The following is a 14,889-nucleotide window of genomic DNA, read 5'->3' on the forward strand; positions in this document are numbered from 1 at the left end:
CTTTCATTTTACATCACACTGCTATGGTTCCATATATATTTCTCTCATTTTGATTGTACGGTATTTTGCATCAATTTTTCTTTGTCTCCAGTAAGGTGTGGAAATAAATTCTTTCACTGTTAAAAATTTATTTGAAAATATTCAATATTCGTGAATAATTTGAAATTCAATTGGTATATAAAAAACAGTATTCGCAGATACCTACGGCAAATTGTGGTGAGGCATATTCCCATGTGGCGTGTGTCCACAGGTACAAGCCGGACTGGGAGAAGGCGGCGGAGGTGCCGGGAGACGAGCTCACGGCGAAGGTGCCCGACCTCAAGGAGAGGGCGGAGTACCAGTTCCGCGTGGTGGCCGTCAACAAGGCCGGGCCCTCGCCCGCCTCGGAGCCCACCAAGACACACACCGTCAAACACAAGGCTTGTGAGTGCACCCTCACGTCTCTTTCCTGACCATTCAGTGTTCTCGATCACTTCTCAGTGTTTCAGTGTCTTATAAGTAGAGACCCGAAAAATTCGCGGGTTCATTACGTGTTATGCTATAATTCAAATAATTATGCCTTAGTGCTGCTTCTGTCATTGGTTCACTGTTAATCTGGAGGACTGAGGGCCAATTAGAGACCCTCACTCATAGAAGTGTCGAATCACAGGCCACCCAGTCGAGACGACTCACAAGTCAGCAGCCAATGAACAGTTGGCATTTGCCCGAGTGTGTAGAAGATATTGGAGTCTATCCTGGAGGTCATTGAACCCGCGAATTTTCCGGGTCTCTACTTATAAGACAAGACTTGCATATACGAGGGTGGTCTGATAAATAATTGGGTTTGCATACAAATAGAAAGCACTAGCATCATCTGTATATATAGTTATGAAGTTTCCATCCTACGAATAAATAATATTAATTTTTTTATATTATTTAATAATAATTTTTGTTGTAAAAATTTATTGTAAATAAAAAAAATGCTTTTCTTTAATATTAAACCAAGATACTTATCAAACCATTATCATAAAACCAAAAATTTAAAAAAATAAGCAATTTTTTTCACTTTATAATAACTAAACACCTATTATAATACCATATGCACTACATTTTAATGTAGTAAGATGTAAATAACTAAATGTTAAAAAAAAAAAAAATTAATATTTGTTTGGTATATCATAATATCATGCTGGATATTTTTGTATCAGTGAAACCAAGGATCGACAGAACGAACCTCAAGCCAATAGTCGTTCGTGCTGGCAAACCAATAAAGTACGACGTCAACATCCGAGGAGAACCACCTCCAACTGTCACCTGGTTCCAAGGAGACAAAGAGGTAAAAATCACAAATTTGAGTTGTAAATATTCTCGCAACTCAAGCCAACAAGTTATTGCAAAAATATAAGAGAGGAAAGTTTTGTTTAAACTGTTTTTGCTATATTATTAGGTTGGCCATAGGCTTAAACATACTTAAACTAGTTACACCAATATTATATTAACTCTATTTTAATGGGCTGTATGTAAACCATTAAAAGCTTGTTCCCAAATCTAAAATATTAATCAGCTAATTGAAAAATTTCCATTATTAAAAGGAATTATCCTGGAAAAAGTTTACGAAAACAAAATTAAATTAGACTTAAAGACCAGGAAAAGATTGAAATTTAAATTTATTTCTTAAATATTGCTATAGCAATCGTAAAATCGTTATAATTTGCTTTCTTTTCTTGCAAAATTATTTTTCTCATAAGGGCTTAAATAATTATTCTTAACCTACGTAATTTATTTTTCAGGAAAAAAAACTATTGAATGTCCAAGTTTAGAACAATATTAATGTATTGGTTTATTGAATTCTAGTTAAATTAATGATTTACTAATATTTTTATAGTGATTAACTATTAAAAGAAACAATTTAAAATTCAAGGAGATGAAAGTAATTTGCAATTCAAGAGAAATTAAATACAGTTCTCCTGTTTTTAATTTTTATCTGTTTTTATTGTCAAATAATTTACACAAACTAAAAATACCATTTGACTAACTTTTACTCATTACTATTTTTAACAATCTTAAATTAATTTTTGTACATATGAATTCATTGCAATCAGGTATTGTTAACGTAATTATTCGCTGTACATACAAACATGTCAATGTTTTGTAGGTGAAATCTGAAGGACCTGTTGAGATAATTAACATTGACTACAACACGAAGCTGAACATTACAGACACTGTAAGGAAACACACAGGCCTTTACAAAATTGTTGCTGTGAATCAGCATGGAAAAGATGAAGCTGATGTAGAAGTTACAGTGTTGTGTGAGTATAAATATACTTTCTTTTTCTTAAATATAAAATACTTTTACCCTTTTTTGCTTAGACCCTGAGATGTTTTGTAGAAGAACTAAAAGTATAACATAAGTTAAATTGTTCAGTCTTATCAAGTGAAACTTTTGAAAAAATGTAGATGAATATCTATAGAAATGAGATTGTAATTTGCAAAACATAGGCAAACAAAGAACACAGCTTTCAAGAATACACCATTCCCTCACGTAGCACGACTAATGTGTTCCTAAAAAATATTAGTGTTATTCAAAATCACATATTCTCAAGCATTAGTCTTCATAAGTAGTGAGGCTAATATACTTAATATGTTCCAAAATGTGTAGGGTACCATTCTTTATGTAATATAAATGCGTAGAATAACACTCAACGATAAATATGTCACAACATTTATCTTTATAAGCTTACCATTGAATACTTTGTATGACAAATATGACACTGCATAACGGGAGATAGTTATCGTCAGTCAGCTGGTCGGCTTGCCCGCCCGGGCGTGACCAACTCATGTCATGTACCTTTCCACGAAATTTCCAAACGATTTTTTACTGGCAGTGAAACCGATATTACTGTTCAAATATTTACATTTAAATTTTTCAAAAATTAAATTTTGTATTTGCGTATCACTACTTGGTGTACACCAATCCTGTCAGACCCGTGATTTTTTTCTCATTGCACTATTCATTGAACAACCTTTTCCATGTGAATCATCTGTTCATTTTTGTTCCGGTATCTAATGTCAAATATATTCCCTCTAGTACAACCAACAGCATCAGACTTAAATAAACGTTTGATACAGTCCTTGTTTCGTACGATTGTGCGCACAGTCGACTTGCTTAAAACTAAAGTGCGACCAACATAAGTGTAGCCTTCATGACATTCTGTATGGCGTAACACTTCTAGTTTTGTCTCAAATACTTGAACACGATGCATTACACTCTCACTTGGAAGCCATGATTCTATTATGATTCCAACTGCAAATGCTTGCGCATGTACAGTTACCGGTAGATGAATTGGCAGACGTTGCTTTGTAGTCGATAGCGTAGTCAGATCTGCATGTGCAATATTTCTCCATTGTATAGCTAACTGTATGCAATGGTACATGTGTTGTTTACCAAGTTAAAGCAGACTTCATGGCGTCATGCCCAAGTTTTTTTTTCCTATAGCAATTTTGTGATAACTGAAATTTACAAATTTGTTATTCAAGACATGGGCAGTAAAATTAACATCGTGCTAAATGCGTTTGCGCAATTTGAAGACGTGCTAAGTGAGGGAAGGATTTGGTGTTCTAATTTTAGTAAGAATATTCAACATTTTTCTTTGTCATTATATTCAGATATAATTCTGTAATAAATTGCTGCACAAAGTTTTTAATGAAATCTGTAGTACTTACATAAAATGTTTTTACATTTTTGTAGGGAGTTTTAATTAAATTTAATTTATGAAATAAAGCAACTTGTTACGCTTAATAGTATGACCAAAATATTATGCGTAGTAACCTAATTATTTCCTTTGTGGACTTTGCGCAGCTGCTCCATCCAAGCCAAAAGGACCACTGAAAGTTTCTGATGTTACTAAAAATGGTTGTAAGCTGAAGTGGGACAAGCCAGAGGACGACGGCGGCAAGCCAATCACAGGGTATGTGGTTGAGAAGCTCGACAAGTCAACTGGGAGATGGGTTCCTGTGGGCAAAACGTTGGAGCCCGAAATGGACGTGAAAGGCCTTCAAGAAGGACACGAATATGAGTTTAGAGTTAAGGCAATTAATGAAGAAGGTGACAGCGAGCCACTTGAAACTGACCGACCAACTGTTGCCAAGAACCCGTATGGTAGGTAATTAGATATTAGTTTGGTGCATAATGCAAGTTAAAATTAATTTGTTCTGTACCTTCCATAATACTGGTCATGTTTATTGACAGATATCCCAAGCAAGCCGGGAGCTCCTGAAATTGTAGACTGGGATGCAGATCGTGTTGATCTCAAATGGCCTGCGCCTAAATCCACTGGAGGAGCACCCATCACTGGATACGTTATAGAGAAGAAAGAAAAGTTTGGAAGCTCTTGGGATGAAATCCTTACAACCAGTGTGAGTGTTTATACTAAATCAATATTTAACTAAATTAATTAAAAATAATTCTCATTTAGTAATGTAACTAAACATAATTTATTAAAGGATGGAAACATTATCTAAGTATTTCAATAACAAGGCCTTGATTTTTAAGTTGAACTTTGTACAGTATTAATAATATATAATTTCACATTCAATTTTTTTTTTTATGTTTGCTGTAGAAAGGTCTTTGTTTCATATGTTAAATTTTTAGGTAATACAAGAAAAAGTATTTAACATTTGTTGAAACAGTGTTAATATATTTCCAATAACACCTTAAATAATACTTGGGCAACTGTGATATTAAAATTAAAGCACATGTTTTTTTTATTAAATATTTGCTATGATCCTGCTATTGCTGAAGGGTTTATTTTGCTACCTGAAAAGAGTAAATTGTTGAATTAAAACCCATACTTAAATGAGTGATTCAATTATATGTGTTTGTTTAGTAAACATTAAATAGTGTCAAATGTCTTATGACGTTTCAAGGCAGTGGCCATTGTGTAGAAAGAAACACCATGTTTGTTAATTCACAGGGTCCAGATTGCGATGCTCGGGTTCCTGGCTTGAAAGAAGGCAACCAGTATCAGTTCCGAGTGCGAGCGCTCAACAAAGCTGGGCCATCAGAGCCCAGTGAACCAACGAAGCCACATATAGCTAAGGCGAGAAACTGTACGTACAGTCATTTGAATGCATTGACCTAACTACTAGAACATTAATATCATATTACATGAATGTATTTGCAAAACTCACCTGAAATATTTTGGGCACAGAAATTATTGCCTTCATTCCAGGCATTACAACATTGCTGCTCTAACATTTACTGGCATTGTACGTTGAAACAGTCCATTGTTGAAAGTTGCAACAATCTGGGTGTTCGTGTTCGTTAGATATTACATCTCAATAAAATGTTATTCAAAAATCCATATCATTGGAGTGCATAAGTTTTGTATGCAATTTGAGGATGCCAACAAATATTATTTTGATGAAAGATAGGGGATGAAATAAAATGTATATTACTAGGGTAATGAACTCTCTACTATGAAATCCAATTCCCAGAATTACAGCTAAATTAAAATTTTCCTTCAATATTTTTCACAAGTACAGTTTCTAAAACTAATTTTCAATTATTTATATCACCCTTAGGAATGGAGTTAAGCAGTTAGTGGCTTATTTAAACTGTACCTTAATTTCCGCCAGAAATTGCTTCCCAAAATTTTTTGGTGAGTTTCTCAACAACCTGAATTTACATATGTTTTTTTTTTTTTTTTAAATTCTAATGAAACAAGCAGAATAATAGTAAATCACTTAAATTGAATACATAAATATTAACATTTTTGTTACCTTTTTTTATCTATTACTTACTGTTTATCAAAATTTTTGTTTAATAAACAGTTTTTCTAATTTTATTGTTAAGCAAAATGCATTTAAAATTAGAAATAAAATTTTTATTCTGTTTATCCCTAACAAAACCTTTCAAATTTATTGCATGCTGAACTTCAAAGGGAATCATTTATTTTTTCAGTGAAGCCTCTCATAAATCGTGAGAAACTGCAGAAGGTAGTGGTCCGAGCAGGCCAGTTTGTGAAGTTTGACGTCGACATCAAGGGTGAACCACCTCCAACTGTCACATGGAGTTTCGCAAACAAGCCGCTGGAAAATAGTGCAACCTCAAAGATAGAGAATGAAGATTACAACTCCAAACTCACGCTCTCGGACACAACGAGGAAGAACACTGGCGTGTACACTATTAAAGCTGAGAACCCATCTGGAAAAGATGAGGCAACAGTTGAAGTTAATGTCTTAGGTAGGTTTAGAGGTTTTATTCATTTGAATAGAAAACTGTCAATTGTTTTGTAAGAATAATATATTTTCTCTAAGTGTACAAAGCTTTGGGTAAACTCTTATTTTTTTATCTTTCAAAATAAGCTACTTTTTACTGGTGGTTTTGAATGGTAACACGCCACGCTTATGTGACAAGGGTGATGGGTTCAATTCCAGCATTTCTGCATGACTTAACTTGAGACCAAATGGTATCTTAAAGGTTCCGCATCCTGTAATCTTGGAGATCCAATCACCTAAAACATCTATGCATAACTGTGTGACATGGAAACCTACCCTACCCTTTCTTATCATAGTGTTTTATGGCAGCTAGTTTACGTTGTGTATTGTTTGCAGACAAGCCTGAAGCACCAGAAGGTCCGTTAGAGGTGACCGACGTACACAAAGAAGGCTGCAAGCTCAAATGGAACAAGCCAAAAGATGACGGTGGATTGCCACTGACTGGTTACGTGGTGGAGAAGATGGACACTCAAACAGGCCGGTGGGTCCCCGCTGCATTTGTTGATCCCAGCAAGACGGCACAAGAAATCACTGGCTTGGAACCCAACAAAAAGTACCACTTCAGGGTAAAAGCTGTGAATGAAGAAGGTGAATCTGAACCTCTCGCTACAGACACAGCAATTCTGGCCAAGAATCCATTTGGTAAGTTTATTCAATACACTTTAGAGTCTGCTTATATTGCCATGAAAGTGAAATTAATGGCTGTTCATGAAATAGTACACATTGTATGTTTGAAAGTCAAAATAAATAAAGGTTTGTAAATTTGTTTGAAAAACTGCTCAAAACAAAATTATTCACCATAAATAAATGAATGTTTATGGTAAACACTATCATACAATGTTTTTTCCAATTAAAAAAAAAATTAATATTGATAAAAGTTTTTTTTAGAGCCTTTTAAAAGTAGGTTAATTAAAGTATTTTCCAATATTTTACCAAGAGAAATATCTCACCCAAGGTGTCAAATGGCTGAAAATTTCTTAAATAACTGAAGGACATAATCAAAATTTATTTGGTCAAAAATGTTTTATTAAAATTTCGTAGATATTTAATCATGACATTTCTTTGTAACATTCCAGACGCTCCATCAGCTCCAGGACTTCCAGAAATTGTTGACTGGAATGAAAATATGGTGAAACTGAAATGGGAACGCCCAATTAGGGATGGTGGTGCTCCTATAACTGGTATGTACATGTGTTCTAACAATACTTGCTGCCTTTTCTGTTTGCTGGTAACTAATATTTTATGTTGCTTTTTGAGTACCATCAACCTTGTTTGTCCTACACTCCTAAAGCTACAATAAATACATAATAGTTTTGTATTTAAAAAATGCAGATACTGGACACTTATGTGTACAATAAAGTTTTTTATAAGTGTCTTCACTGTCTAGCTTCATCATAATATCCTTTTATAGTTCACTGACAATTCTTGACTTTTAAAATGCTTTAAAAATGTCTTAATTTATTTTGAGCCACTACTCAGACTACTGTGTTTTCTCACATTATCGTCACACATTTTATTCTAAAATCAAGTTTGAAAAGTAGGGGTGCGACAATTATGCGGAAAATTTTTTTTTGTCAGTTAAAAGTTATTCATAAAAACAAAACCAATTCATGGAAAGTACGTTTATTTAAAATGTGAAGTATAAAAGAGCACGTCAAACAATTTAAATTAATAAGTCATGCAACAAAAAACCTTTTAACTTTAAATAGAAAAACAAAATCTGTGATCCAAATGCAAGCCGAACGAACGCGTAACTATCATCGTAATAAGTACACACACCACGAAAGAGAGCGGGCCATCAGATGTAGTTAACTCGGCACTCGACAGAGAGCGCGCGTTGTAAGCACTCGGCGAGATATCAATATTCAGCTACGTGTGGGTGCTTTATACGGAAAGCAACATAACCAAACAGAGAGTGCGCGTTGCATGCACTCAGTGAGATATCGACATTCGGCTACGTGTGCGCGCTCTATACGGAAAGCAACGTAACCAAACATTAATGATTGCAACGAGCGCTGGCTACATTTTTGTAAGCGGTACACCGCTGCGACGCAGACGAACAGATGAACGTTATAACGTTTAAAAACGTCTTTAAAATAAAATTTACACATCAGACAACCACGTATTTCCGTTAATTAAATAAGTAAGAGGTAATGTCCGAATTAATATTAGATTTCTATTTTAAAATACATCGTTTTATACGGAAAAAAATACCTACACAAAGCGCTTGGAATTTAATAGCGGGACCAAAAACATCATGCGACGTTTACGCGAGAGGTTTTTTATAATCCAAATTTTAACGCCCAAAAATATGGGTGCGGCGATTATACGAGTGCAACGATTATGCGAGTGCGACAATTATGCGAGTGCGACAATTATGCGATAAAAGAGGGTATACTTGAGTCTTCATTTGATCTGAACTTTTTATTGGTTTACAAAATTACAAATTACTCATTAACAATGTGCTAACGACATGATAGATTTGTAGGAATATATTCAGATAGCTTTTGTTGCTGTGCATATTTACATTGACTTACTTCCAACACATGTTTCATGCACGTTTTCTTGACGCACAATGATCAATTACGGTACTGATGATTCGGCAAGAATTTGTTTGGAAATTTATCATACTAATCTATGAGCATGATAGCAAATTTATAATGGTTATGACATTTCCCATGAATCCATGGTATTTCTTCTACATTTATGTAGGAATAAGAGAAATGTATAGGAGATTTACCATAATTGAATGGTTAATTTCCCTTCCAAAATTTAGTTTCCAAAATAACTTCCATTACATGATGGTCAGAATTAAAATTTTTTACAGTGAAGCTGTGTTACTGAAGTTGATTTGAATTGCGTGTACAATTTTCCCCCCTCAGGTTACGTGATTGAGTCGATGGACAAGTACGGCGGGGGGTTCGTGAAGTGTGCAGAAGTGATGGGCAACATGTGCGAGGGCACCGTTCCCAAGCTGGAGGAAGGCAACCAGTACCAGTTCAGGGTGCGGGCAGTAAACAAGGCGGGCCCGGGGGAACCCAGCGAGGAGACCAACCCGCACACCGCCAAGGCCCGCTTCTGTAAGTACTTTCATACCAAACTGTTCGAAGCACGTGTTGTAATTAGTAATAGGGCATCTAGTGCCAAAACACAAATATTGAGACTTAGCTGCCTGCTAGTATTTGAAAAAATATTTTATACTCATTAATAATTTGATACTCAATGTGACATTTCAAATGAAATTATTTAATTTTTATTATTCATTACCAATAGATGTAGGAAGTGGAACTTATTCACAAAAAATTTAGATGAAAAAAGTGTAACCCGTATGAAGCCAAGAAGTTTTATTGAGAAATATGTAGGATCTATTCGTTCATTCAGTGATGGCACATAGATTGATATTGATAATCGCTGTCTCATTGAAAAAGGTTGGTAGGTAGTCTATGTGTTTTGTTTTACATCTCATAGACATGGTAATCATAAATGGACTAATACATTAAAAGTCAGCGAAATCAGAGGAGGAATCGGCCATGACCTATTATAAAGGCCCCATACCAACATTCGCCTTTGCTTGATTTTGGGGAAACCATGGAAAACCAAAATCAGGATTAATGAACTGGGATTGGATCTAAGATCCTCCCAAATTCAAGTTCAACCTATTACTTTTGTGCCAAATTGCTTGCTATAAATGTGAAAGAAATAACTAAGAACCACAGGGATGGTAAAAATGAGGTGAATAAATGTGTACCAATGTAACAAATTTTAATGATTTCTTTAACTAATTTTGAAACATAGTTTTATTATAATTTAATTATATTCAAGGCATTGGTATGTTTTATATCACTTTGTGTTTATGGAATTTCAGGTAATTTAGAAATTGAAAGCCACCTCAAAACTTCTCATATCTTGTGTCTAATTAAATCCAGGTATTTACATATAAAGTTGATTTGTTTGAAGTAAACTGCTGCAATATTTTTGATGTGTAACATCTTAGCTCTTGGTGTATGGCATTTGGTGGGATTAATTTCGTGAATGCGATGGAAATGTAAAATAGGAAGTAGGGAGCGATGATGCTGCTATCTATGGCGGATGGCACAAATCAAATTTTACAAAGACAAAGGGAAACGTTAAAGTATTTACTGTTTAGTTAATTTAGAAGATGAGCAGTATTATATTAAAATCATTTCCAAAGTCGGGGTTCAGAATTTTTTAAAATATTTTTTTTTTTTTACTTTTATCGGAGTCATTTCACTCTAGTTTAAAATTTTCCTTTGCTAATTGAATGTTTGAATATTCGACGTAGGCACTTTTATGATTCCGACAGCAAATTTTAGCAGCGTGTGCAAAAAGTACGTATGTTTTGTGTCCAGAAATGTAGTTGAAAAAATATTTTTTGTAAATTTATCACCATCTGCAGTATTTTAAAGAATTCTATGTTAAATTTTGTATCTGAGGCTTGAGTTTCGTATTATAAGTGTATTTTCAATATGAGTACACATGAATTTGCTCGTTACTGAGGTTAGATGTGTCACATCTCTGGCGAGTACTAAAAGACTTGCTCACATATATTTTTTTATCTAAAAATTTTAAGTGTATTAATGGTAGATAGAATTCACTGCATTAAGTTCACTTTGAATATTAATTTTATTACAGTGAAACCACGCATTGATCGCACTAACCTTCAGAATATAATAATCAAGGTTGGCCTGACATTGTCTTTGGATGTGAACATCATCGGTGAGCCACCTCCAGTCGTCACATGGACGTTTAAAGATCAGGTATGTATACTTGAGTGCTGAAAAAAATAACAAGAAGTAATAATGTCCTACCAGTAAACATAATTTCTTAAAAGTTTTTAATATTTTCTTTGTAGCTATAAAATAAGTTTATATATATATGTCTCTTGTTAAAAAGTGTTAATACATTTTCTACATAATGAATTTGCAAAGTACAAAGAAGCACATTATGTTATTAATAAAAATTTACTAGCTTTATAATTTTTTAAACAGTCCATATTCTCGTCTCAAGGGTCAGAAAGATGTCAATACAAGTACATTTGAATACTCATACTCTTGATATAATGGATAAGTTTTCTTATCATTTCTTGCCAGTTAAGTATTCAATTTTTAACTACAAATTACAGTAGGCAACTAATCCTAGAATAACACAAGATTAAATGTTTTAATTGATTTTTTTCTCAAAAATTTAGTTCATAGCTTTTAAAGTTTTACTAACTGTTAAATCCTTTTTATCACTACTTTAGGGCTTTTTGATAAGCCTAAAAATTCAGATAATAATTCTGTGCCAAAGTTCCACATGAAATGAAGACATTGCAAGAATGAACTAAAGATTTATATTCACCAATATTATAAATGAGATTTATTTTAGGAAACTCTTAGAAGACTGATATCATATGGCACAGGTTAATGTTACATCAGTTCAAGATTGGCCTGAATGAACAATTTACATGCTTAACTATTTTCATAATACCAAAAATATTATTGTCCATGTCTGTTCTTGTTTCATCGTAGCATTTACTGAGAAGTTAATAGAAATAATGCATGTTTCTAGTCACTGTAATGCTGTCCCGGTTTCTCAGATAGGTAATTTTTTTATGGATGTGCATCATTGGTTTTGCAAGTTTATCTGGTAATATTCTATTTGATATTTATTCACAGGACTTTCCCATGACATCAAAATACGTCGCAGTTCATTTAAACATGTCCACCTTTCAGTAACACGACATGTAAACAATCATAACTCTTCTCCTAAAAATACTATATCATTCATTTGTCATATAAAAGCATCTGTGGATTACATGGTCAAAGAAAATTTCAGATAGTAAAATATTACTTCATACCAAAGTAAATTATTGTTTGAAAATTGAAAGATTGGTTAGTTTTTATCAACCTGTTTTCTAAAGTAAGTATTTATAAACAAACATTGGAATACAAGAAAGCTTTACTGAATAGTTGGCTACTTGTAAGGACAATATATTTTTATTGAAGTGAAACTTCATTGCTGGGAGAGTAACAATTTTCGAGCGATATGAAAATTCCGATCGCATGAGGGGAAATAGCAAGGTATGTGGTGGGGGGCCCGGCAAAGGAGGAAACGGCACGGCACAAACATTCACACACACTTAAACACATACTTTTACACAGCCTTTAACACATACTTTAAAACAAACTTTTACACACACTTTTACACACACTTTTACACAGCATTTAACAGCCTTTCACACTCACTTTTGCACACATTTTTACTCTCACTTTTACACACAATCTTACACATTCTTTTATACACACTTTTACATAGCCTTTAACACAGTCTTTAACAAACACTTTTTGCAATATTTTTACACACTGTTACATACACTTTTATACACTTTTGCACACTCGCACACTTGCACACTTGCTCTCTTGCCATCTTGCGCACTCGTGCAATTTACCCACTTGCACAGTCAACCATTTGCACTCTTGCACAATTGTGCACTTGCAAATGTGCAGTTGTTTCTTGGGGGTGGCGTGTTGAGATATCCCCACTCCGGGGCTGTTGGCGCGTTTGGTGATTGATAACTGGTGCAGCTTTGATCGGGCTGCACGTGGTAGCGTGTGGCTCAGGTTTAACCACACAATGCTGTAGGCATAGGCTGGTTGTGGCGATAGAGACCCACCTGCGCTGACACCACCCTGACTTAAGGGAGTACTGGGGCAGAGGGCAACACAACGGGGTTTGAGCTTATTGTTGTGCACCGCGCCACGGGCCATCTTCGCAAGAAAATATTTTTCTTTCATTAAGCAAGAAATTTCACTTCTGTCATATGTGGACTCCACGCACATATTTTTAATTTGAATTTTTTTATTATGATAGTGACTTTTGTTTTAGGAGTTGAAAACTGATGAACTGATCCGCATAGACAACATTGACTACAACACAAAATTTTTCATACTGAGAGCCAAACGAAGTCATAGTGGAAAGTATATTATTAATGCAAAAAATTCTGTAGGTGAAGACACTGCGGAAGTGGAAATTTCTGTTCTTGGTAAGTTCTTGAGTGAATTTATTACTTGTTGGTTAAGGAATATAATTTTAAGAACCTTCCTGTAAAATATTTAGAGTTTAATTTACTGCACAATTCTTAACTGCAGGGAATGCATGTCAGTGTCTATTTCATATTTTTATATGTTACTGCAGTGGATTAGAATGTGTTTTGAAATCTGAGAAATTCAAAGAAAATATGACTTTGCAATAAAATATAGGCTTCTGCAAATCCTGTTTTCTTTTAATTTTAAATAATTTTGAATGAAATATAAAATCATTTTTGTCCATCCAAAATTTTTGAAATCAATTTTAAATATGTAGTGAAACCTTTTTTTCACTCTTCCTAAGAGTCCAAGAAAATTTGATGTAAAGTACAGTAAAATTAAACCATAATAGAGTAGTGTGAAATGCAACAAAATAAAAACTTAAAACTTTTTTTTAAACAGGTAAAATTTTAAGTTTGAAAAATGTTTTGTTCATTGAAATGATTTTATGCATAAAAATAGTGTGTTTTAATAATTTTTATTCATAATCACAAATTATTTGTTACAGATAAAAATGTATGTATATATAAAAAATTACTCAAATTTCGGACCAATTCTGTTTAAGTTTTTTGATCTAAATTATTTGAGAGTCCCACTTAGTGTATCAATTCGTAAATATAATAAAAAATATATAATTTTTTTTTAAATGTTGAATTGATAATTAAATTATGCCGGAATATAAAATATTTTTCGATACTTGAAGACCTGTATAAACTACGTATACACATCTAGTCTGAACAACACTCTTTTACATCTACAGCTCAAAATTGTATAGTTTGTTTTGTTTACAGATATCATGATAAAATCTTTTCATTTAAATGTCTGATTCATCCAAAAATATATTTACACATGAATGTACGGGAAAACACTTGGTACTAAAACTTTGCATAGGTAAAAAGACGTGTTATTTCACAATGTACAATATTTTTTTAGGAAGGCCAACCAAGCCTAAAGGACCTCTAGAAGTAAGTGATGTCAATAAACATGGCTGCAAACTCAAATGGAAGAAGCCAGAGGATGATGGCGGCACTCCAATTGAGTATTACGAGATTGAAAAGTTGGACCCTCTAACTGGACAATGGATACCATGTGCAAAATCAACTGAACCTGAGGCAAACATAACTGGCCTTCAAGAAGGAAAACCATATAAGTTCCGAGTTAAAGCTGTCAATAAGGAAGGTGAATCAGAGGAACTTGAAACAGAAAAACCAATCATTGCCAAGAATCCATTTGGTAAGTTAAAGTGATATGTTCTGAATATTGTTTTGGTGTTTTTTTTATTTTTGCTGGATTAAAAGTGGTTATTTTAATTGCTCTACAAACTTACCTGTCATTTTTCGATAATAGACATTTCAGGTCAACAAATAACTAAAAGAAATGTGGAAAGTGTTCTAGATATCAATAAAAACAAATTTAATTTTAATTTTCTCCATATTTTTTTTCATATTTCCCTCTTAAATAGTGTAACTGCTAAGAAGTCCTTGAATTATGTATTTGATCTCTCATCAAGACTTGTTGAATAATGGTATATGAGGGGAAAATG

At 33.6% G+C, this 14,889-nt stretch overlaps 1 protein-coding gene across 1 annotated transcript in view; it reads left to right on the forward strand.

The window, feature by feature from the left end:
• The window catches only part of LOC134529473 (twitchin), a 547,023-nt gene that overhangs the window by 339,157 nt on the left and 192,977 nt on the right, over window positions 1-14,889 (forward strand). The window contains exons 61-73 of the mRNA XM_063363606.1: window positions 251-423; window positions 1,188-1,315; window positions 2,135-2,288; window positions 3,839-4,138; window positions 4,229-4,395; window positions 4,953-5,088; window positions 5,942-6,223; window positions 6,595-6,900; window positions 7,335-7,439; window positions 9,141-9,338; window positions 10,912-11,036; window positions 13,147-13,303; window positions 14,280-14,579. Coding sequence (XP_063219676.1) covers window positions 251-423; window positions 1,188-1,315; window positions 2,135-2,288; window positions 3,839-4,138; window positions 4,229-4,395; window positions 4,953-5,088; window positions 5,942-6,223; window positions 6,595-6,900; window positions 7,335-7,439; window positions 9,141-9,338; window positions 10,912-11,036; window positions 13,147-13,303; window positions 14,280-14,579 — 2,531 coding nt within the window. The remainder of the gene's footprint in view (window positions 1-250; window positions 424-1,187; window positions 1,316-2,134; window positions 2,289-3,838; window positions 4,139-4,228; window positions 4,396-4,952; window positions 5,089-5,941; window positions 6,224-6,594; window positions 6,901-7,334; window positions 7,440-9,140; window positions 9,339-10,911; window positions 11,037-13,146; window positions 13,304-14,279; window positions 14,580-14,889) is intronic.

This window comes from Bacillus rossius, chromosome 2, assembly GCF_032445375.1.
Source record: "Bacillus rossius redtenbacheri isolate Brsri chromosome 2, Brsri_v3, whole genome shotgun sequence".
NCBI lineage: Eukaryota > Metazoa > Arthropoda > Insecta > Phasmatodea > Bacillidae > Bacillus > Bacillus rossius.